This window comes from Mustelus asterias, chromosome 21 (genome assembly GCF_964213995.1).
Source record: "Mustelus asterias chromosome 21, sMusAst1.hap1.1, whole genome shotgun sequence".
Lineage (NCBI taxonomy): Eukaryota > Metazoa > Chordata > Chondrichthyes > Carcharhiniformes > Triakidae > Mustelus > Mustelus asterias.
In genome coordinates, this window is record NC_135821.1 from 57,077,475 (window position 1) to 57,101,549 (window position 24,075).

Here is a 24,075-nt window from a genome sequence, read left to right on the forward strand (position 1 = left end):
GTTATCTGGCACGCCACTAACCAGAATTCTCTACCAACCGGAATTTCTGATGTTCCCCTGATACGGTTCATCAATTTACCCAGCGAAAGCAATTACAAAATTATCTGGGACCTGTATACTGTATTATTTTATACTTGTAGGTTTTAATATACTGTTCATTACTTCCCAAGTATTTGCACATTAGTTCATGCTACAAGTATTGGGCTGTATTCCATTAGTAAATGGAACTCTCCGTTAACTGACTATTTTGATTAACTGGCATATACAGTAATAAATATTGTAGTTTGCACTTTCTGTTGTAGAAGTGGCTGCATGAATCCACCTGAGGGTGGGACTCCATTCTGATTGCAGGCTTAGTTGTCCAAGTACTAAACATCTGAGGACCATTTACAGGGCATGAAAGGCCCTGACTTGCCCACCTAATTGCACTTGGCCCATAGCCTTGAATGTTATGGCATGCCAAGTACTCGTCCAGGTACTTCTAGAAGTGTTTCTTATTGTCTTTTAACTGTTTATGAACAAATAAAAGATGTCCCTTTTTTCCTTTACCAGGATATCGTATTGTACAGCAGACAAAGTACACGATAAAGTTTTTGCCTACATTGCTCAGAGCCAGTTAACGGAGACATTGGAATGTCATGCCTTCCTGTGTACAAAGAGAAAAGTGGTGAGTCTGTTTGTTGCTTCATACTAAAACACTCCTGTCTCTAAGTATTTGCATCATTCACACCCCATCTTTGGTGTTAGTGTGTAAGCAAACTGAAACAATTGATTTTACCCTATCACTTGTTTTCAGAGGTTGCCAACAGCAATGTAAACCCAAATGCCTGGAAGTGGTTGTAAATATTTGATAGATTGAGGAATAGAGGGGCTATGGGGGAATGACACAGAAAAGGAGTTGAGGCCAGCATAGGTCAGCCATGATGGTACTGAATGGCGGGGCAGGCTTGAAAGGGCCTGGTGGCCTACCACAGCTTCTATTTCTTGTGAATCTCCGGTTCCAAAAAGCTCAGATTACAGGTAATGAGAAAAAGAAAAGGTGATTCAATTATGTGTTCTGGACTGGGTACCTTTTTTTTGTATCCATGTTGCTACTGTCCCTTTTATTCCATTGAGTTATAACTTTTCCCACAAGTCTGTTGTGTGGCACTGTATTAGATGTATTCTGAAAGTCCAGATACATCACATCAACAGCGTTACCCTCATCAATCCTTCCTGTTACCTCCACAAAAAACTCCAGCAATTTAGATTAACACAATTTCCCCTTTAGAAATCCATGCTGGCTCTTCTTCCTAATCAACTCACATGTTTCAATGTGACTACTTATTCCATCCCAAATAATTTGCCTGTTGTAGCAAAATCCATCATTTCAAACCTGTAGAAAGTACTCTTAATTCTAAAGCTGAAAGATATGAAGCCGATTTCTCCATATGTTTACATCTGTCTTGGTTAGAAATGCCATTTGCTCAATGTCTTAATTCTGTGCTCTTTTCTTAGGCTCAAGCAGTGACGTTAACAGTGGCTCAGGCTTTCAAAATAGCTTTTGAGTTCTGGCAAGCTGCCAAAGAAGGTGGGTTACTGTATTGCTAATTAATTGCTGTGACAGGGTCATCACTGTTAAACTGACTATTTTTGGTTTTATGATCAGCCGCTTCAGATTTACCACAAAATTGTTTTGTTTTTAAAAAAGAAAAACCCGCCTAAGCTAAACTTTTGACCTTAAGAGGTTCGCTTTGATGTAAACATCTTAATCATGCAGAGCATTATAGATAAACTCAACTTGAAAGTTGGTTAAAGTTTAGAAACCCGATACTGTATATCAGATCCAGTAGAATTACCCTTCTTATGTATAATTAATTCTCACAATTTCCCTCTTGCAGATATCAGGCTAACTGGTTTATAGTCTCCTGCATTTAGTTGGCTCGGCCGTAAGAGCCGGGGTGGGACTGGAGGGATGTCGAGAGGAGCCAGGGCCTCTGGGGTGTGGCTTGCGAGGAATTGAGGCTTGTGGGGTGGCTCAAGAGGAGGGTGAGTGGGTGGATGACTGAGGGTGGGTGAAGGTAACCACAATAACAAAAAGAAGGTAAGACTTCGTGGGACATGGGCGTCGCTGGCTGATCAGCATTTATTTCCCATCCCTGGTTGCCCGAGGGCAGTTGAGAGTGAACCACATTGCTGTGGCTCTGGGGTCACATGTAGGCCAGACCGGGTAAGGACAGCAGATTCCCTTCCCTAAAGGACATTTGTGAGCCAGATGTTTTTTTCTGGCAATCGACAATGGTTTCATGGCCATTCATTGGACTCTTAATTCCAGATATTCTTTACTGAATTCAAATTCCAACATCTGCTGTAGCAGAATTCAAACCCAGGCCTCCAGTACGTTAGCTGAGTTTCTGGATTAATAGTCTAGCGATAATACCAGTAGGCCATCGTCTCTCCTGAATAACAGAACTTTTTTATTATTATAAATGTAGAATATAAGGCATAGCAAAAGTTTTTTTTTTACATTTTTGCCTGTTGTGCATATTCTTTTGTGGCTTAATTCTTTTGATTATAATAAGAATATTTCTCAAGAGTTTCTTCAGTACTCTAGCGCGGTCAAAAGGTTTTTGTGGCTGGAAAAGTTTGGGAAACCCTGACATATGCAATACGTTTATGCAGCTTTGGTGATGAGCTATGGTAAATGAACATGCAGTTGATACGAGTTAGTCTTCTATGCTTTCTTTTGTTTCAACAACAATTTATATTCATGTGGGGTCTTTTAATGTAATGAAACACCCCAAGCCAGTTCACGGGAGTATTCTCGAGGGCAAATGGGAATGGGTAATAAATGCTGGCATAGCCAGAAATGCCCAGATTACCATGAACAAATAAAAATAAATGATGAAATCAAGTATGACACCGAGCCACATATTGGGTCAAGCGACCAAACGCTTGACCAAGAGGGCAGTTTTTAAGGAGTGTTTTTATAGAGGAAAGCAAAATCGCGAGACAGAGCGGAAGTGAAAGATAAATTCCAAAGCCTGGGGCCTGGAAAGCTCAGTAAGAAGTCTCACAACACCAGGTTAAAGTCCAACAGGTTTATTTGGTAGTCAATACCATAAGCTTTCGGAGCTTGCTGCTCCTTCGTCAGATGGAGTGGTCTCTGTTCTCCAACAGTGCACAGACACAGAAATCAAGTTACAGAATACTAATTAGAATGCAAATCTCTACAGCCTGGAAAGCTGACAGCACAGCCACCATAGAGTTCTAGAGATTTATAGCATGGAAACAGGCCCTTCAGCCCAACTCACCCATGCCATCTTTTTTTTTAACTACTAAGCTAGTTGGTCCCAATTGCTTATGCTTGGCCCATATCCCTCTATACCCACCTTACCTATGTAACTGTCCAAATGCTTTTTAAAAGACAAAATTGTACCCGCCTCTACTACTACCTCTGGCAGCTCATCATCCTCTGGAAAAAATTGTCCCTCTGGACCCTTTTTGTATCTCTCCCCTTTCACCTTAAACCTATGCCCTCTAGGTTTAGACTCCCCTACCTTTGGGAAAAGATGTTGATTATCTAGCTGATCTATGCCTGTCATTGTTTTATAGACCTCTATAAGATCACCCCCAAACCTCCTACGTTCCAGGGAAAAAAGTCCCGGTCTAACCAGCCTCTCCTTATAACTCCAAACCATCAAGTCCTGGTAGCATCCTAGTAAACCAATGGTGGAAGAATTATGATTGGGGAAAATACAACAGGCCAGAATTGGGAGGAATGCAGATATCTCAAGACGGTTGTGGAGAAATTTGAATTCCAATAAAAATCTGGAATTAAAAGTCCAATGATGACCACAAAGCCATTGTCGATTGTCATAACCCATTCACTAATGTCCTTTAGGGAAGGAAATCTGCCGCCTTTACCTGGTCTGACCTAAATGTGACTGCAGTGTGGTTATCTGCCCTTGGGGACGGACAGTAAATGCTGGCCCAGCCAGCGACGCCCACATCCCGTGACCCTTTTGGCTAAGATCAAGTGTAGTTATGCGGATGCTGCACTTGGTTGAGGTCATTGGGTCAGATTATAAGCTTCATATGTTTCATATGAAGCAATTTTTAAAAGTGGTATCTCGGCCTTTTGGCTAAGATGCAAATGAGCTCAAGTCTTGGAGGAGGTATTGCTTTCCCTCCTCCAATCAGCTTGGTTCATGTAGATCAGGCCCAGGACAGGGTAATTTGGTCGCTTGCCCTGTCTTGCCAGCCTGGATCGGAAATGTCTCAATTTGTTGAGACTGAAATTTTTTTTTAAATTTGGGCCACAGAAATATTCCCAATCACATGATTCCTGGCTCCAGTTTTTCTTATGAGCTTTGTGCTGATCTACCACAGCTGGTCCTGTATATCTTTTGGCCTCTAGGGCATTGAATCATCCAACTTCTTTGCGGCTAAAATTACCATCTGCCGTGCAATTTTTATTTGCGTTCATTTTTTTTAATCTAAGAAAAAAATCACAGTATCAGCAGGAAGGTTTGATTTTTCACAATTTAAATTCTGAGGGAAGCCTTGGCGGTAGCATCTGCTGGAATCCCAGGATAGTTTGTATTTTGATAACACCAGGAGAAGCAGGAATTTGACACTTTGGCCGGAATGTTACCGCCTCGTCCGCCCTGGAATCGAGGTGGGCGCGGCTCGCAGAACGGAATTCTCCGTTGGCCTCGGGCGGGATTTTACGAGCCTCGTCCGAGCAAAGTGGTAAAATCTGACTCTTTTTGGTGTTTTTTAGTGGTTTGTGTCATCTCTGGGTGAAATAGGTTTAATTTTATTGCAATTCATTTTGTGGATTAAACACTTGAGGGTTTGAAATAAACACAACAGTTAAAGCTGATCCCTTTTTGCTCCAGTTTATTATGTTTTTAGCTAATGCACTTTAGGAATTGGAGAGATTTGTTTTTTGAAAGAAGCATTTGCAATTTGCACTTCATTTTTTTGTTTCATCGTTGCCAGCTCGTTATGGGTAGAAAGACATCCTTTTTTTAAAAATAGCAGTGAAGTTTGTTTTGGTTTGTGTCACTTTGTTAGGAATGGGGAAAGCGATCTCGTGTTTTGGCTCTAGCAATAAATCGGATTTAAATAGGATTTCATGGTCATCTTAATCTGACAGCTGTGGATTTTGCCAGTGCTGGTGTGACATCGTTTGGTGGGGAGCAGGCTCGTCCCTGCATTCCCCTCTCATTATTGCTTGTCATGTATCCCTACAGTGCAAAAGGAGGCCATTTGGCCCATTGGGCGGTACGACCATAAGACATAGGAACAGGATTAGGCCTGAGTCCGCTCCGCCATTCAATCATGGCTGATATTTTTCTCATCCCCATTCTCCTGCCTTTTCCCCATAACCCCTGCTCCCCTTATTAATCAAGAACCTATCTATCTCTGTCTTAAATATGGCACAGTGGTTAGCACTGCTGCCTCTCAACACCGCGGACCCGGGTTCGATTCCGGCCTCGGGTGACTGTGTCTCTGCAGAGTCTACACGTTCTCCCCATGTCTGTGTGGGTTTCCTCCGCGTGCTCCTGTTTCCTCCCACACTCCAAAGATGTGCAGGTTAGGTGGATTGGCCATGCTTAATTACCCCTTTGTGTCAGGGAGATTAGCAGGGTAAACACGTGGTTATGGGGGTAGGGCCTGGGTGAGATTCCTGCCAGTGCAGACTCGATGGGCCGAAAGACCTCCTTCTGTACTGTTTCGAGTACAGGAGCAGGGATGTGTTGTTGCAATTGTGCAGGGCAATGCTGAGGCCACACCTAGAGTATTGTGTGCAGTTTTGGTCTCCTTTTCTGAGGAAGGATGTTCTTGCTCTCGAGGGAGTGCAGTGAAGGTTTACCAGGCTGATTCCGGGGATGGTGGGACTGATGTATGAGGTGAGATTGACTAGGTTAGGATTGTTTTTGCTGGAGTTCAGACGAATGAGGAGGGATCTCATAGAGGCTTATAAAATTCTAACAGGATTAGACAGGGTAGATGCAGGGAGGATGTTCCCGATGGTGGGGGGAGTCCAGAACCAGGGATCACAGTCTGAGGATTCAGGGTAGACCATTTAGGACCGAGGTGAGGAGACATTTCTTCACCCAAAAAGTGGTGAGCCTGTGGAATTCATTACCACAGGAAGTAGTTGATGCCAAAACATTGAATGTATTCAAGAAGTGGCTGGATATAGCACTTGGGGGGCGAATGGGATCATAGGTTATGGGGAGAAAGCAGGATTAGGCTATTGAGTTGGACAATCAGTCATGATTGTAATGAATGGCGGAGCAGGCTCGAAGGGCCAAATGGCCTCCTTCTGCTCCTATCTTCTATGTTTCTGCACTAGAGGGATTCTGAGTCTGCACCATCTCTCAGACATAGTATCCTACCCAGGCCCTCTCCCTTGCCTTATCCCTGCAACCCCACACATTTGCTTATGGCTAATCCAACAAACCTACACATTAGGAGTGTGGGCGGAAACGGGAGCACCCAGAGGAAACCCACGCAGGTATGGGGAGAATGTGTAAACTCCACACAGACTCAAGGCTGGAATTGAACTCCGGTCCCTGGCGCTTTGAGGCAGCAGTGCTAGCCACTGTGCCACCGTGCTACTCATGTAGAGACGAATTATTTCCCCAGAGGAAGAAGTAACTCCAACAGTTGCTTCAGCCAACTTAACTAGCAGCCCTGGTAATGGTGTGATCTTCAGCCCGTCTGCTCGGACAGTATCGAGGGACCACAAGAGTGGGTGGGGCCGGGTGAGGAAACGACTTGTTAAGAGTTATACCCCTGCTGCCAAGCAAGAGAGCAAAACCTTGATTAAACTGTGCTTGCAACTTGCTTTTGTATTTTTCTCCCTTCGATGGTAACATATTTAATACCACAAATCCACTTTGATCAGCACACTCCAGACCATCCCTTTGCACTCGGTGACTTCTTATTAATCGCTATCTTCTACATTTGATTCTGGAATCGGTTGATTTTAACATGCAAATGTAGAACTTTGCCTTTGTTTTTAGGGACCAAGTGCTAACATGCTCTACTCTGAGACATTGATTCATCTTCACAAAAACTATATGCTCGGGGAGAATAAAAAGGAACTAACTTAGCCCCGCACAACCGCAGGAGCAATTCATCAGTCTACTTTTATGGAGATAGGCCTGACAGTCACTTAGCCACAGTGACTGATTCCACAAATGCTAAGTGAAGAAGAATGGCCAGTTAAATCCTTTTGTTATGGTGGTTGAGGGAGAATTTCCTGCCCTTCAAGTAGCTCTGTCCATCTAAACAGGTAGATGGCACCGCATTTTAACATTTTAGCTGAAAGGCTGTAACTCCAATGCAATGTATTTTCAGCAGAAGTGCCTAACTTGTGAGCAAATATTTTAACTTGAATTTGGATCAATGACCTTTTGAATCAATTTACAATGCTACCAAATGAGAGAACCTGTTCATTGAATATTAGAATTTGTTTGAAAACTTTTTCATTATTTTTCTTTCAATTCCCTTTGGTCTTAAAACGCTTCACAGTAAGTTGTATTCCTCCAGCCTTTTGTCCTGTCATATTTGATCTAGTTAATGCCTATACTCAATCAGTTCTGTATGAATGGGAAGACAGGATATAAAGTTTTGCTTCCGTACTGCCAATGGAACACCATTACCTGGCGCACGCTAAATAATTGTGGGAATTGGGAGGGTAACAGATTATTGGAATCATATTGGCAAGTTGAGAGGGGTGGGCAAGAACACTGATCAATTAGGATTTGCCAGAAACAACCTATTGGAATTCAGGGTATGTGCTGACCTTCGAGAATGCAAAGTGCTAATTTGGAAACCAGGTGGCAATAATGATGTGAAGATGCCAGCGTTGGAAACCAACTGACCTGTTGAAGGAGCGGCGCTCCAAAAGCTCATAATTCCAACTAAACCTGTTGGACCTTAATCTGGTGTTGTGAGACTTCGTCCAGGTGGCAATAAGACAGAGATAGGGGAGGAATTTCTTCTCTGAACTATGAAATTTTTTACTGTAGAGACTGGGTTGTTAAGTTTGTTCAGGGCTGAGGCAGACAGACAGATTTTTAATCAGTAAGGGAATCGAGGGTTATGGTGATAAGGTGAAAGTTGAGGATTATCTTATCAGTCATGATCTCATTGAATGGCAGAGCAGACTTAATGGGTTCAATGCCTACTTCTGCTCCTATGTCATGTGGTCTTAACTGCAAAGTACATTTTCGATTTAGCAAATTCCCTTTTTCTAAAACAATAACAAACTAGAGTCATTTGACTTTTTGAATTGGATACCCTTTTGGATACCTTCATTTTACCTCTGCTCCTGTGAGAAGAGGTAAATACTTGAGTGTTGCCTTTTCATAGTATTCCCTCTTCACTGAGAGGAAACTACTCAGTTTCCTGAGGTGGCACAGTGGTTAGCACTGCTACCTCACAGCGCCAGGGTCCCAGGTGCGATTCTAGCCTTGGGCACTGTCTGTGTGGAGTCTGCACGTTCTCCCTGTGTCCGTGGGTTTCCTCCGGGTGTTCCTGTTTCCTCCCATGGTCCAAGGATGTGCGGGTTAGGTGGATTGGTCACGCTAAATTGACCCTAGTGTCAGGGGGATTCGCAGGGTAAATATGTGGGGTTATGGGAATAGGGCCCTGGGTAGGATTCTGGTCGGTACAGACTTGATGGGCCGAATAGCCTCCTTCTGTACTGTAGGGATTCTATGATTCTATTATGGTATGACCATTGTAAACAATTTGACACCCTTAAACAAGTCAAAATATTTGCCTTGTTTTTTAACTTTGTATAAAACGTAAAAGCATGATCCGTTTTTATTAGAGATTGTAAAATCTAGCTTAATTACCTTTTTCAGCAGTAGATTTAACCTTTTGTTCTTTATGGAGTCTATCAACGGGATTGAGGCTTCTTCTCCATGGACTGGGTGGTTAGCCACACCTTCCATTAGAGTGACAGTCTGTGTGGGCCGCATTACTTGAGTTCAGGATTGTATTTTGTCTCTCTCCACCCACATTAAAACTTCACAGTTTGTGTTTTGTGTGTTTCAGGAAAAATTCTATTTTTTTCTAAACTGGCTACTCTTAAGTTGCTTTTATCTTATTATTACTGCGGATGCTGGAATCTGAAACAAAGGCAGAGAGTGCTGGAAGATCTCAGCAGGTCTGACCCTTCAAGGGTCATCCAGACTCAAAGTTACCTCCCCAGTTCTCTCTCCACAGATGCTGTCAGACCTGCTGAGATTCTGTTTTGGTTACAATGTTTACTTCAAGTGAAATATTTAATGGTACAGTGGAACTAAGTATTCAGTGGTTCCTTTTAAGTCAGTATATTTCATCAATTTGGAAATCATTCATTGTTTAACACCTTTTTAAAAACTATTGTCCTTTACAGAGAAAGGGAAAAGGGCAATCGTTGCACCAACCAACAGTGGAGATACTGGCAAAGCACAATCAGAAATCCCTGACAATAGCCCCTTCAAAACAGGTAAGACCAGCCCTTTCTATTGGATTGGGAAAGGACGGTGGACCTGTCCATTAAGAGTGCAAGGCCAATCTTATGAGACCTCACTGCTGGCATCGAGTCCAGTTGGCTGCGAGTGGGCTTGAAGATGGGACTTAAACATTGTCGTCCCAATTCTTTGTTGTACACTCCACGCTCTCACTTAACGAAACTGCATTCTAACGTTTTGCAGTTTTTACTCTTTCATATCCACTCTTGATTCCCTCCAGCTTGGAAATAGCTCAGCTGCTGGTTTTGTCATCTCATGACCCTAGTTTAATACTTGAATGATGCCACTGGGGGTGGTGTTGGGGTTTGGGTGGCTTATATTTTTAAAAAAAGTTTATTGTTCTTAAATAAAATCTAAATCTTCTGAGTTTTCTGCAGCAAACTGAGCTTCTGAGCTTATCCACATTCTGTAACAAAATGAAGGGAGTTTTTTGTCTCGGAAGTCTACTAAACTTTCTGTCCCTCTAACAAAAGACTAAAGTATTTTTTTTGTCTTTGAAAATATTCTCTCTTTCTTGTAAACTTCAATCTCCATGGAGATCTTTGCTGAAGAAGTTATATTTGTGTGATTTGTTTGGTGGGCCTGTGTTTGTTGCTGAATTGAGCAGAAACGGTACCAGTTTCCCAGTGTACTCGGTTGTTATACCGATTTCGGGTACAAGTTGGTGAGGATATTCCTTCTCAGGCCATTCTGCAAAGCGTTACTAACCTTTTAAAGTACATGAAGCTGAAGCACCAAGACTTGAGGCCTGGGGGAGATGAGAATCCTTCCCGCATGAACTAAATTCAATCAAATCTTTTGAGTGATAGTGTGCATAGTATTGAGGCCATAGAAACATAGGAAATAGGAGCAGGAGTAGGCCATTCAGCCCTTCGAACCTGCTCCGCCTTACATTATGGCTGATCATCAAACTCCGTAACCTGATCCCGCTTCCACCCCCCCTGTATTTGATCCTCTATGGCGAATATCTGGCCGTATACAGGTTGTCATAGAATCATGGATTCACTACAGTGCAGAAGGAGGCCATTCAGCCTGTGGAGTCTGCATGGAGTCTCTGAAAGAACGCTCTACCTAGGCCCACTGCCTCGCGCTATGCACTGCCCCGTGCATTGATCATGGCTAATTTGTCTAACCTGTGCTTCTTAAGACTGTGGGAAGAAGCCAGAACACCCGGAGGAAACCCATGCAGCCACGGGGAGAACATGCAACCTCCATATAGACCAGTCACCCAAGGCAAGAATCAAACCAGGGTCCCTGGTGCCATGAGTCAACAGTACTAACCACTGTGCTGACTTTTTTTTCACTTTTTTGTAGTATCTAATTTGAGGCAGAACTAGATTACCACATAAACGTGTGCTATAGATAATTAAATACTTTCACTCAATATAGCTTTATATTGAGCATTCAGGCTGATAGTTTAACCTACTCAAAACCCATTCATTTACACAGAGTTAGATCCAGTCTGTGCTGGCACTATGTATATTGCAAAATAAGAAGTGCTAGTGGGTTACAATTGAACAAATACATTTAATCAAAAACTGTCAAGCGGCCACACTAACATCTTTTTCCGATGACAATCGCACCAGAAGCTCTCCAGAAGTATTTGTAATGTGAAGTGGTGCTCTTCCATCACCGGTGTATTTTATTTTGAGGGGTGACTATCTATTGAGACTCTGTGTACACAGTCCCATTTTTGCTTTAGCCAGATTAAAGTTAGATTGTGCAGTGATGAATAATTTTTTGTTTTTGAATTGCTTGCAGAAGTAGCCACAGCAAATTTGTTGGACTTGACTGAAGGGGCAATTTCTTCATTATCGACAAACCATAGATATGATGCCTCTACTGCGGGTACAAACTGTTTTGTAAACAACAATGTTGTATGGGTAAGTGCAACCAGTGTGGAGGCAATGTGTGTTAGTATTAATGAACCCATTTGTTTTAGGGATAAGTTGATGCAACTTTCTTTAAATACACATGGTTTACTTGATTCAACACTTAACAGGGGCGGCATGGCAGCACAGTGGTTAGCACAGCTGCCTCAGAGCGCCAGGGACCCAGGTTCGATTCCCGGCTTGGGTCACTGTCTGTGTGGAATTTGCACATTCTCCTCGTGTCTGTGTGGGTTTCCTCCAGGTGCTCCGGTTTCCTCCCGCATTCTGAAAGATGTGCTGGTCAGGTGAATTGATCTGAACAGGTGCCAGACTGTGGCAACTGGGGGAATTTCATAGTAACTTCATTGTGGTATTAATGTAAGCCTTACTTGTGACTAATAAATATACTTTACTAACAGGGACAGCACGGTGGCACAGTGGTTAGCACTGCTACCTCACAGCGCCAGGGACCTGGGTTCGATTCCGAGCTTGGGTTGCTGTGCAGATTCTGCACGTTCTCCCCGTGTCTGCGTGGGTTTCCTCCGGGTGCTCTGGTTTTCTCCCACAGTCCGAAAGATGTGCTGGTTAGGTACATTGGCCATGCTAAATTCTCCCTCCGTGTACCCGAACAGGTGCCGGAGTGTGTGGTAACTAGGGGATTTTCGCAGTAACTTCATAGCAGTGTTACTGTAAGCCGACTTGTAACACTAATAAATAAACTTTGCGCGTTCACACGTGACCTGGACTGCAGCTGCTGGTAATGTGTGGGGTTCCCATGAGTGTAAACTCTCTTGGCCACAGCAACTTCAACCATGTAAATGGGATGTCAACTGCCAGATTTTAAACTATTTTATTCCTTCTGATTTGTTGGATATTCAGTTTGAAACTCTGTTCTCCAACTGAACAACACGACCACGTGACTGATTCCTTTGAAATTTACCAAGCCGTTTTCGTGCTGAGTTCCAGATTTTCCAATGAAGGAATACCCCAATTACCTTCACCACTGTTGGAGCACTGAATTGATACATTTACCGAGCTGTGGCACTTGCAAAGCTCGTGTGGGAAGTGCTCCCCCCAGTGTTGTGGTGTCAATGGTGCAGCCTGAATTTAATTTCCAATATCTTTGAAATAGACTCAGCCACTATTAAAAGACGCCATTTGGCCCATCGTGTCGGAATCAATGTCGATCAACCTTGAACAGTCCTTTTCTAATAAACCCTTCTGGTATACTGCGATGTTATCTAAATCAAATCACTTTTTGTGGGTCACGTACCCACAGGTTTCGAGCATGAGGCTGGATCAGAAAAACTGGGCAGTATTTTATGCTCTCCCCTGGCCAGTTTGGAAGTGGAGAGAGCAGTAAATCGGGTAGGATGGTACCAAGTGGGGACCTTGCCACCTTCTTGCCTCAATCTGGATTAAGTTCAGGGTGGGATGGCCCATGGAGGCCTTCCTTCCCCACTGCCAATTGTTAAGGGGTAATTAGTACTGGTATTAACTTGTGGTGGGCGGGCCTATTGCCTTGTGGGGAGAATGATGTGCCACCCTCTGAGTGGTTTGTGGCCTCCCTGGATGAGGAGTGGGGGATCTTGTTCAAGGGCACTCAGTGCCTGATTGGAGAACTTGGCATTGGGAAGTGGGTGGGGGCAGCTGAGAGGCACTTCCCTCCCTTTGCTGTCGATACCTCGCTCCCCAACTGCCTGCGCAAGCCCTCCCACCATCACCTTCCTGGTTTGGGTCACTCTGATTCACCGGAAGCTCTGTGGTCAGGTCTTCCTGCCTCTGGAGCTCTGGTCTGGTGGGAGGGCCACCCTTGACTTCTGACTGCCTGATTGATACGTAAAACCGGTGGGTCTTCCCAGATGGGGGCCATCCCCCCGTTCTCTAACCGAGAACTGAGACCCTTATCTCCATGATATTCCCCCCCCATTAATCCAAGAGCTGCTTGAGCAAGTTTAAGTGCTGTCACTAACTCCTCCAGATTAGATTGAATTTGAAGGGTTTAATTTTAGTTTTTCACCTCATTACCCACCCAGCCCCTGCAATGTCATCCTATCTACCTGTCTATTCTGCAGCAAAATGTTTGTGTCCTTATGACTAGAACCAAACAAAACAGCCCATGTCAAAATGCAGCAAGATCTGAACAATATCCAGACTTGGGCTGACAAGTGGCAAGTAACATTTGTGCCAAGCAATGACCATCTCCAACAAGAGAGAATCTAACCCTCACCCCCTTGAAATTCAATGGCATTACTTTCGCTGAATTCCCCACTATCAACATCCTGGGGATTACTATTGACCAGAAACTGAACTGGACCAGCCATGTAAATACTATACTTGCAAGATCAGGTCAAATGCTTGGAATCCTGCAATGAGTAACTCTCTTCCTGACTCCCCAAAGTTTGTCCACCATCTACAAGGCACAAGTCAGGAGATAAAATATTCTCTACTTGCTTGGATGACTGCAGCTCCAACAACACTCCAGAAGCTCGACACCATCCAGGACAAAGCAGCCAGCTCGATTGCTACCCCTCCCACAAACATTCAATTCCTCCACCACCGAATAGTGGCAGCCGTGTGTACCATCTACAAGATGCACTGTGGGGACACACCAAGGTTACTTAGACAGCACTTTCCACACCCATGACCACTTCCATCTAGAAGCACAAGAGCAGCAGATTCCTGGGAACACCACCACCTGGAGGTTCCCCTCCCAAGTCACTCACCATTCTGAATTGGGAATATATCACTGTTGCTGGAAGTCCCTCCCTAATAGCAACATAGGTGTGCCTACACCTGAGGACTGCAGCGTTTCAAGAAGGCAGCTCACCACCACCTTCTCGAGGGCAACTGGTGATGGGCAATAAATGCTGGTCTAGCCAATGACACCCACATCCCATAAATGAATAAAACAATAATCCTTCCAAATACTGCCTTTTTGTTTGTGGTGTTGGTTGGGGGGTGTGGAGGAGGGGAGTGTAGGGGAGAGCTTTTGGATAGAAAATCAGAAGTGCTGTGCTTTTCGTTTTGAATAGCACGGCGTGATTTTCTGAGAGACGGAGCCCAATGTTGTATTGAAAAGTTGGCACCATTGGCAGTGCAGCACTTCATCTGTACTGCACCGAGATGTTGGCATGGATGATGTGCTCAAGTCTTTGAAGTGGAAGTTGGGCCATTTTTCTGATTAGGGCATCAAAGCTGACATTTTGAACACATTTTCTGAAGAGTGATAGCATTTAAAAGGATGATAATTCGCCCCTCACCCATTCCCCTTCTTCTCCTGGAACACTATGAGCAGGAGGGATATTGGACTTTTGCAAAGCTCTACTGTTGACCTGCCAAGTGATTGGCTGGACCATGCAGGCGGACATTTTTATTGAGCAATTAACTAAACCCAGTGTTCTGGATTTTGGTTGGCGTTTGGATTGGGCAGTGGTGCTTACCTCCCTTGTTTGGGTGTATTTGGTAAACACAGTAAGAAGTTTAACACCACCAGGTTAAAGTCCAACAGGTTTATTTGGTAGCAAAAGCCACACAAGCTTTCGGAGCTCTAAGCCCCTTCTTCAGGTGAGTGGGAATTCTGTTCACAAACAGGGCTTATAAAGACACAGACTCGATTTACATGAATAATGGTTGGAATGCGAATACTTACAACTAATCAAGTCTTTAAGAAACGAAACAATGTGAGTGGAGAGAGCATCAAGACAGGCTAAAAAGATGTGTATTGTCTCCAGACAAGACAGCCAGTGAAACTCTGCAGGTCCACGCAACTGTGGGAGTTACAAATAGTGTGACATGAACCCAATATCCCGAATTTTAGTTGTAAGTATTCGCATTCCAACCATTATTCATGTAAATTGAGTCTGTGTCTTTATAAGCTCTGTTTGTGAACAGAATTCCCACTCACCTGAAGAAGGGGCTTAGAGCTCCGAAAGCTTGTGTGGCTTTTGCTACCAAATAAACCTGTTGGACTTTAACCTGGTGTTGTTAAACTTCTTACTGTGTTTACCCCAGTCCAACGCCGGCATCTCCACATCATGTATTTGGTAGATACAGGCAAAGTGGTTAAATCTCCTGGTGTAAAAGTGCAACTTCAATTTATTTCCAGGAAATAAATGATGACCTGGATGAAGCCTTTGCAAGGTAAAACTATATATTTTTCAAATGCCTAATCGCTGTGTGAAATCATTTTTATTTTGAGCACCTTTTTTCACTGTTGCCTTTCAATCCGTTCTCTCGTTCTGACTTTTGCAAGCTGCAATTTGGAGAGCTTTAACCCAGTTACAGGTAATCTATAGTGAATGCATGCCTGACGCCAAACTTTCAGCTCACCACCTCTGCGGATGATTGTCTCTGCATTGTGTACAGCAAATAATAAATCTGTAAAGTATTCTGGTTCTCTGTACTTGTGCTTCACACTGCATATGCTGTCACCCCGCTGTGTCTGCTGTCACCCCGCTGAGTTTAATTGCCTGTTGCCAATCTGACTAAGTTCTCCCGTTGTGCAGTAGCAAGTGCAATGCATCTTTTGGGCTAATTTTTTAAAAAATTATTCATTTGAACCTAGGAATGTATTGAACGAAAAACATTGAAAATTAATTCATTAGTGATTTAATTCTAGATCAGCGACTTCAACAAAATAGTTCAATGCTCAGTTGCAACATGAGTCATGAATACTGAATGGGGAACATTCAAATGCACCTTCCTGTTAAGTGGGTTTTGCTCTCCCAATGGTCTCTATTATAATTTTTGCCTTGGTGTATTGTAATAAGTACTTTTGACAGCAGCCAAGCCTAGTTTGGTTGGTGGAGGCTTTTTGAGAAGATGATAGCCACTCCACTGAGGGTTGTTAGGATGAAGAAGGCAACAGGGGAGTAAATTGTGTTCCCGTGAGCTACTTGGTTTAAGGAGCACATCGGCTGCTTTTTACATGGGTTACAGGAGAGCAATGTCTGTGTATTAGCTGCGTATTTATGTTGCACAGACTAACTCCTTTGTCTAGATGACAGTGATGGCGTACACTTATAATTCAGCTGGGGGAATAAGGAGTTGTTTTTAGAAATGTAAATACAGAGAACCAGGACACACATTCCCTCTCGCTACCAGCAACTGAAGTAGCAAATGTAACTTTTTTTTTCTTCCTCTTATCTGGTAAGTGACGCCCACTGGCTTAGCTTTAAGGTAAGTGGGGAAAGATTTAAAAAGGACCTGAGGGGCAACTTTTTCCTCAGAGGGTGGTGCGTGTATGGAATGAGCTGCCAGAGGAGGTGGCGGGGCGGGTTCAATTACAACATTTAAAAGGCATTTGGACAGGTACATGGACAGGAAAGATTCAGAGGAATATGGGACTAGTTCAGTTTAGGAAACCTGGTCGGCATGGATGAGTCGGGCCGAAGGGCCTGTTTCCATGCCATATCTCTCTCTGATTCTAGTGACACTGCTGTGAGGAACTCTAAATGTTGCTTGTTCATTTTACATGGCATCCAGTGCTGCGAAGTCTTTTGAGTATAGTAGTTAACCGCTTTCTTCTGAATTCCTGTCCCTTGCAACTTAGCCATTCACCATCCTTTACTTTTTTCTCCCTTTCACAATCCCTTCCTCGATCTCCATGCTAGCTGACGTTGTCAATCGTTCCATTTACTCTGCCCACTTCCTTTTCAAAATACTGGGGACGCTGGAATGTTACCTGTTCCTCACAATCTGTTCTTGCAAATAGCTGCCCCACCTTCAATCTCCTCCTTCCAAAGTCCTTGAACATGTTCTTGCCCCTCAAGTCTGTGCCCATCTTTCCCCAACTCCCTAATCTCTGCCCCTGCCACTGCACTGACAGTCACTCCCAAATGACCTCTCGACCTCTGTCAGTGGCTCTATTTGAGTAATTAATTGAGAAAGCAATGTAGAGTTCACTCCGTCAGTGTAAAACCAGCTTTCGCCATAGAGCACCAAAGATCACCGCTTATAAAGTGGATCTTTGAAGTCTCAAAATCCTTTCAAAAGCTGAGGTCGACATTTATGCAGCAAGTATAAAATGTGAAGTGTGCATGTAGGTGTTCGCCATTCTCTCTTCCACCTTCTTCTGTTGGGAAAAAGATGCATAAGTCTGAGGTCACGTACCAACCGACAAGAACAGCTTCTTCCCTGCTGCTGTCAGACTTTTGAATGGACCTACCTTGCATTAAGTTGATCTTTCTCTACACTCCAGTTATGACTGTAACACTACATTCTGCACCCTCTCGTTTCCTTCTCTATGTATGGAATGCTCTGTCTCTACAGTGCGCAAGAAACAATACTTTTCACTATATACTAATACATGTGACAATAAATCAAATATTGAACTGAGGAAATATCACTGCCAATAATTCACATTAAATTAATGTGGCTCAGTTTATTGAATGAAGTCATTGTGCAAATATACTTTAAACCACAATGAGAGTGCTTTCAAATTAATTTTCTTTGGCATCTGAGACCGAGTTCATCAAATTAATTCTGAGTCACTTTGGCTATGACATCATTGTAAGGATCCCACTCTGGTTCAGAAGTGACATTTTTGTTTTCTGACTCATCCCTCCACGACTTCCAGTAAATTGGATATTCTGAATATTTTTTTAATGATCTGGTGACACTTGGTGCACAAACAGCATCCGCAATTCGATAAAGAAAGCCGCAATATAAAATTCTGTTTTGTCTTTTTTTTTCTCTCCCTCCCATTCAGGCTGGCTCAGTCTAGAACAAACCCTCAGCTTCTGGACATTGGGGTGAGCCCTCAGGACATGCAGGCGGAAGAATGCTTAACTCCTTCAGACTGGGAAAAGAGTGATTCCGGGGTCACGGATAGAGATGACTTCTTTGGGTTCTGATGACCCAAGAGCCAGAGAGAACAGACACCTTGCCTACAAAAGAGGAACGGACCACTAGGTGAAACCTCCCTTGGCACCTTCTGGTCTCAAGATGCAATGCACGAAGTCTGGTTCAAGAATGGAACTTTGATTTGAGTGGCAGTGTTGTAGCACGACTGAAGCAGAGGATTAACTGTCTGCTGTTGTAGTGTTGCCTCTTAGGAGGTCCAGTCCAAAGCAAGCAAATAAATGGCTTTGATATAAAACCCATTCAGGCTTCTAGACCCAACCAATGATGCATAGTCTAGCCTTAGTTGCCTGTCAATTAGACAATGAGCTGCCTGATCATTTGGATAGAAGTTGTCAGGAGAAATAAATCCTTTGAAAGTACTACAAATTTATATCTATCGATACATTACATTCAGTTTGTGCTAAATATGATAAATGTATTTTTTTAAAAATCCTCCTTCCTGCATGAACGAGCGGCCTTTTCTCTTGTCACCCTAACAGCCTATGTGGCCCTTTTTTAGTTTGCTGAATAAGATGAATACCCTTGATTGTCGCCTGGCAGAATTGCAACTTGAAACGATAAATCTAAGCGTTTGTTCTGTTAAAGACGGGAATATTCATAAACCATATTTAGTCTCTGCCTTTGTGTTACATTAACAATGTATTATAACTGGTGGTAAAGTATTTTAAATCCATTTCATTTCCACGCCCCTTATACCCAGACGGAATTACGGCTGTGTTGCTGCTCCAAAGTCTTGGAGGATGTAAACAGGACTATTTCTGCATTTTCTTTTAAATGGATTGAATAGAATCTGATTGTTATTTTAACTTTGTGATGATCCAGAATCTTCAGTTGATTTCCAGTAGATGCATTTTCTGTAGCTGCTAATATAAAACAGGAGCAAGGTTGCAAAGGTGGCACCAAATATAACGTGATGTGATGTAGCCCTGTTAATTGGGAGGAAAATCTGTTGCGCATATACTTTATTGACTGAAACGAGTACAAAGTATAGTATACATAGAAGTATTTTAAAAATCCGTTTTATATTGACTAGCAGTTTTTTGTCGCGCTGTTGTTGTAAGGATGATTGGTGCTCTTTGTGCCCTAGTAGGCAAATGGAATACATAACCAACTTGCATTTGTTGTGGAGGGTATAAAGGTATCAGAATCCAAAACATTTTAAAACGCACTTAACGGAAGGAGGAAAAAAATGATGCTCTACATTCCCTCTACTTTGATCCAACTTCCCCTGCTATTGAACAACAGCCCAAGATTGCTGATATTTTATAATGTTATTTTGGGATTTCTGCTCATTAAGCTCTATCAATGAGAGAACTGATCGTGGATAAAGCACTGAAGTGGCCCAAAAAATAGCAACTCGATCCAAGCTGCCTTTTGTGTAGAATGACTTCCCCTTTTAACAAACTGATGTTCTGTTATTATCGTTAACTTATTATGCATGGTGTCTATATCGGATTACTTTATGATGTGATTCTCCACTGTACATTTCTTACTGGAAGAATGTTTTCTGGATTATATCAGTGCGGGTTCAGAATTGTGTTATCCTGTGGAATGTTTTTTAAGTTGATTTAAAACTCCAGTGTCATCCCACACTGTGAGATCAAATGTTAGTAAATTCTGTTAGAGAACTTTGTTTTTAAATGGTGGCAATATTGTTGGCACTTTTAACAATAAACGCACTACTGTTAAAATCATAAGCCTCAGCTGATGTCCTTTTTAAATGGTGCTTCAGACAATGCTTACTCCCATTTCTTTGATAAAATTAAAATCAAAGGTGTGTGCACATCCTGCAGGCAACAAGTGATCTAGACAAGATCTTCCTTAAACAATTTTAGACTGTGAACTTTCCCCCCTGTCTTGAACCTCCCCATCCCTTTTTATTTATTGCTTCCTTAAACCTGTTGGACTTTAACCTGGTGTTGTTAAACTTCTTACTGTCCTTGGTTTATCCCAGTGCAAACCCCCACAGAGTCATCTATCACTTATTTAGTTTTGTTTTTGCTGAGCACTGACCTTTTGTTCTCCTATTAACACATTTTACTACCTTACATTTATGTCACTATTAGCACCTCCTTTAGACCTTATTGCACCATTAACGCTCCCTTTGCCTTGCCCGGTGGCGACCGCACTGCCTTCCTCCTCATGTCTGATCTGTTTCCTCTAACACAGGAGTTGCTCACCAGCCTGCCAGCCCTTAAGCCTAATGAAGTCTTCAAAAGCCCAGGTAATGGCTGCTTTTAAGAATCTCAATCTGCCTCCACTGGACTGCCATAATTACTCGCAATTCAGTCAAGGAGCAGCGCTCCGAAAGCTAGTGGCTTTTGCTACCAAATAAACCTGTTGGACTTTAACCTGGTGTGAGACTTCTTACTATAATTACACTGGGCAGTGGATGGCAGCCAAGATTGAGAAGGTTCTTTTCATCAAAGTTGGGAGTTTGTATCCTTTTGTGGGGATGCCTTGTGCACATTGGGGGCATCCCCCAACATTGTGCTTCCCCTTGCTGCCACCCTGCTTGGCCTCGAGCTCACCTCCTGGGGTGCCTGATTCCCTCCCACCCAAGAAAGCCTCGTCTTACCTCATCTGGTGTCTATCATCAATCTCTGTGGGACTGCCACCCATGACTGAGTTCTGATGCTGCTGAGACTGCAAGAGCTGCCAGCTATTAGCTTGGCTGGCAGTTCTGGGGTGGGATGACTTTTGGCTGTGGGGTGGAGTCCCACTTAGCTTGTTAAGGCCAACCGCTGTGTATTTATTGCTGCGAGGTGACCACCTAGGGGTAGGGGGTAACGAGGTGGTAAGAGTGGGAAAGACGCCTGGTCAGCATGTTTGACATGGAGCGGCGCCCCTCGAGCTATAAGCTCCTGGCGACTGACTAGCGACCTGTTTCGGGAATTACTAGCGATGGAAATGGATGAAAGGTTGCCTTAGTGCACCACTAGGAGTGGGAATAGAAAAAGACACTGGAATATTAACAGATACTGGAATGACGGAGGTTGAGGGGCGACCTGATAGAAGTCTACAAGATTGAGGGGCATGGATAGAGTGGATAGTCAGAAGCTTTTTCCCAGGGTGGTAGGGTCAATTATTAGGGGGCATAAGTTTAAGGTACGAGGGGCAAGGTTTAAAGGAGATGTACGAGGCAAGTCTTTTTTCACAGAGGGTGGTGGGTGCCTCGAACTCGCTGCTGGCAGAGGTAGTGGAAGCAGATACGATAGTGACTTTTAAGGGGCGTCTGGACAAATACATGAATAGGATGGGAATGGAGGGATATGGTCCCTGGAAGGGTAGTGGGTTTTAGTTCAGTCCAACAGCATAGTCAGTGCAGGCTTGGAGGGTTGAAGAGTCTGTTCCTGTGCTGTAATTTTCTTTGTTCTTTGTAATAAGCCTCATAAAATAAATGCTGGATGTTCCAATGAGAAGAAACAGCCTCTGTGTCTATCCTACCAAGACTTCTAAGAATTGAATACATTTCAATGTGATTATCTCTCATTCTTCTAAACTCCAGCACATGTAGGCCCATTGTGCCTGAATTTTTCCTTGTAGATCAGCCTTTTCACTCCATATCCATGAAGCCAGTATCCAGTGGCATACCAAAGGGATCTGTGCTGAGTCCCCTATTATCTGTCATTTATATAAACAACATAGATGTCTGTTCTGGGGTAGGATGAGTAAATTTGCAGATGACACAAAGATTAACCAAATGGTCTTCTCTCACTCAATGACATTGAGTGTCTTGGGCTACAGGAAGATGTGGACGGGATGTCAAATGAGCAGGTAAGTGGCAGATGGAATTTAACCCTGAAAACTGAGAGGTGATACACTTTGGAAGGGGTAATTTGGCAAGGAAGTATTCAATGAACGGCATGACACTAGGAAGTTCTATGGAACAAAGGGACCTTGGCATGTTTGTCCATAGATCTCTGAAGGTGGAAGGGCATGTTAGTAGGGTGGTGAAATAGGCATATGCGACACTTGCCTTTATCAATGGAAGCACAGATTACAAAAGAAGGGAGGTCATGTTGGAGTTGTATAGAACTTTGGTGAGTCCACAACTAGAGTACTGTGTGCAGTTCTGGTCACCACATTATCGGAAGGATGTGCTTGCACTGGACGGGGTGCAGAGGAGATTCTCCAGGATGTTGCCTGGGATGGAATATTCAAGTTAGGAAGAGAGGTCGGATGGGCTTGGGCTGTTTTTGTTGGAACAGAGAAGACTGAGGGGCGACCTGATTGAGGTGTACAAGATTATGAAGGGTGTGGATAGGGAGCAGCTGTTCCCCTTAGTTGAAGGGTCAGTCAGGCGGTGACACTAATTCAAGGTGAGGGGCAGAAGGTTCAGGGAGGATGTGAAGAAAAACTTCTATCTAGAGGTCTGGAATGCACTGCCTGGGAGGGTGTGGAGGCAGATTGCCTCACATCTTTAAAATGTACCTGTATGAGCACTTGGTATGTCATGGGCAGCATGGTGGCACAGCATGGTGGATCACACTGCTGCCTCATAGCACTGGGGACCCATGTTCAATTCCGGCCTTGGGTCACTGTGTGGAGTTTGCACATTCTCCCTGTGTCTGCTTGGGCTTCCTCCGGGTGCTCCAGTTTCCTCCCACAATCCAAAGATCTGCAGGCTAGGTTGATTAATCATGCTAAATTGTCCCTTAGTGTCAGGGGGACTAGCAGTGGACTACCTACTCACCTGAATAGGTTTTTGCTGGCTTACAAAGCCACACTGCAAAGGAACGTGCAGAAATCCATGGAGGGGGCAGCAAAGACAGCGCAGAAGCTATGTCCCCTTTTTATGGAACTAGCTGCCATATTCTGGTAAGCGTTTAAAGGTCCCAAAGGTTTTGAGTGTGTTAGTGACTGGATGAGTGATTGGTTGGGTAAGGTAAGTGTGTTGGGTGGATGAGGTAAGTGGGTAGGGTGAGTAGGTCATGAAATAGCCAATGGATCAGGACGGTCTTTGTGGAGGGAGCACAGCACCAGGGACCTGGGTTCAATTCCGGCCTTAGGTGATTGTGTGGAGTTTGCATGTTTGCCCTGTGTCCGCATGGGTTTCTTCTGGGTGCTCTGGTTTCTTCCCACAGTCCAAAGATACATAGGTAGATCAATTGACCATTCTAAATTGCCATTTAGTGTCCCAAGGTGTGTAGGTTAGGGGGATTTATGAGGTTAGTACGTGGGGTTACAGGGAGGGGGCCTGGGTGGGATGCTTTGTCAGAGTCAGTGTAAACTTGATGGACCAAATGGCCTCCTTTTGTGCTGTAGGGATTCTATGATTCTATCTCTGCAGCCACCTGTTAAAACCCAAAGATGGAGACTATCAAGTCCAAGGGATTCATTGGATTTTGACCCAGTTAATTTCTCCAGTATTTTTTCTTTCCTAAGTGATATCTAAATTCCTCACTCTCATTAGATCCTTGGCTCCCCATAATTTCCATTGTGCTTTTTTGACTCTGAAGTATTTGTTTAGTATTTCTGTCATTTCATCAAACCCTATTATAATTTCTCCTGTCTTTTGTTTCTAAGGGAACTAGATTTACTTTTGCTAATGAAAACAGAACATGCCACAAATAATTTCAATGATCTCTTCCTTTTATATATTTGCAAAAATCCATGCAACCTTTTTATATTTCTTGCTAACCAATTATTCTATTTTCTCCTTTCGCAATTTCTTTGGTTTTTAAAGATTAGCAAATAATGTCTATCTTCAGGCTTGCGACTCTTTGACAACCTTGTAGTCATTTAAAAAAAAATACATAATACTATTGTTAACATTTCTATTTGTCCAATGCTATCGAAAGAAAATT

General features: G+C 43.4%; 1 protein-coding gene across 1 annotated transcript in view; it reads left to right on the forward strand.

Moving 5' to 3' along the window:
* The window catches only part of ldlrap1b (low density lipoprotein receptor adaptor protein 1b), a 50,847-nt gene extending 30,233 nt beyond the window's left edge, over positions 1-20,614 (forward strand). The window contains exons 4-9 of the mRNA XM_078237941.1: positions 553-667; positions 1,498-1,570; positions 9,410-9,502; positions 11,289-11,410; positions 15,507-15,541; positions 18,111-20,614. Of these exons, the coding sequence (XP_078094067.1) occupies positions 553-667; positions 1,498-1,570; positions 9,410-9,502; positions 11,289-11,410; positions 15,507-15,541; positions 18,111-18,255 (583 nt within the window). The 3' untranslated portion in view covers positions 18,256-20,614. The remainder of the gene's footprint in view (positions 1-552; positions 668-1,497; positions 1,571-9,409; positions 9,503-11,288; positions 11,411-15,506; positions 15,542-18,110) is intronic.
* The last annotated feature ends 3,461 nt before the right edge of the window (positions 20,615-24,075 follow it).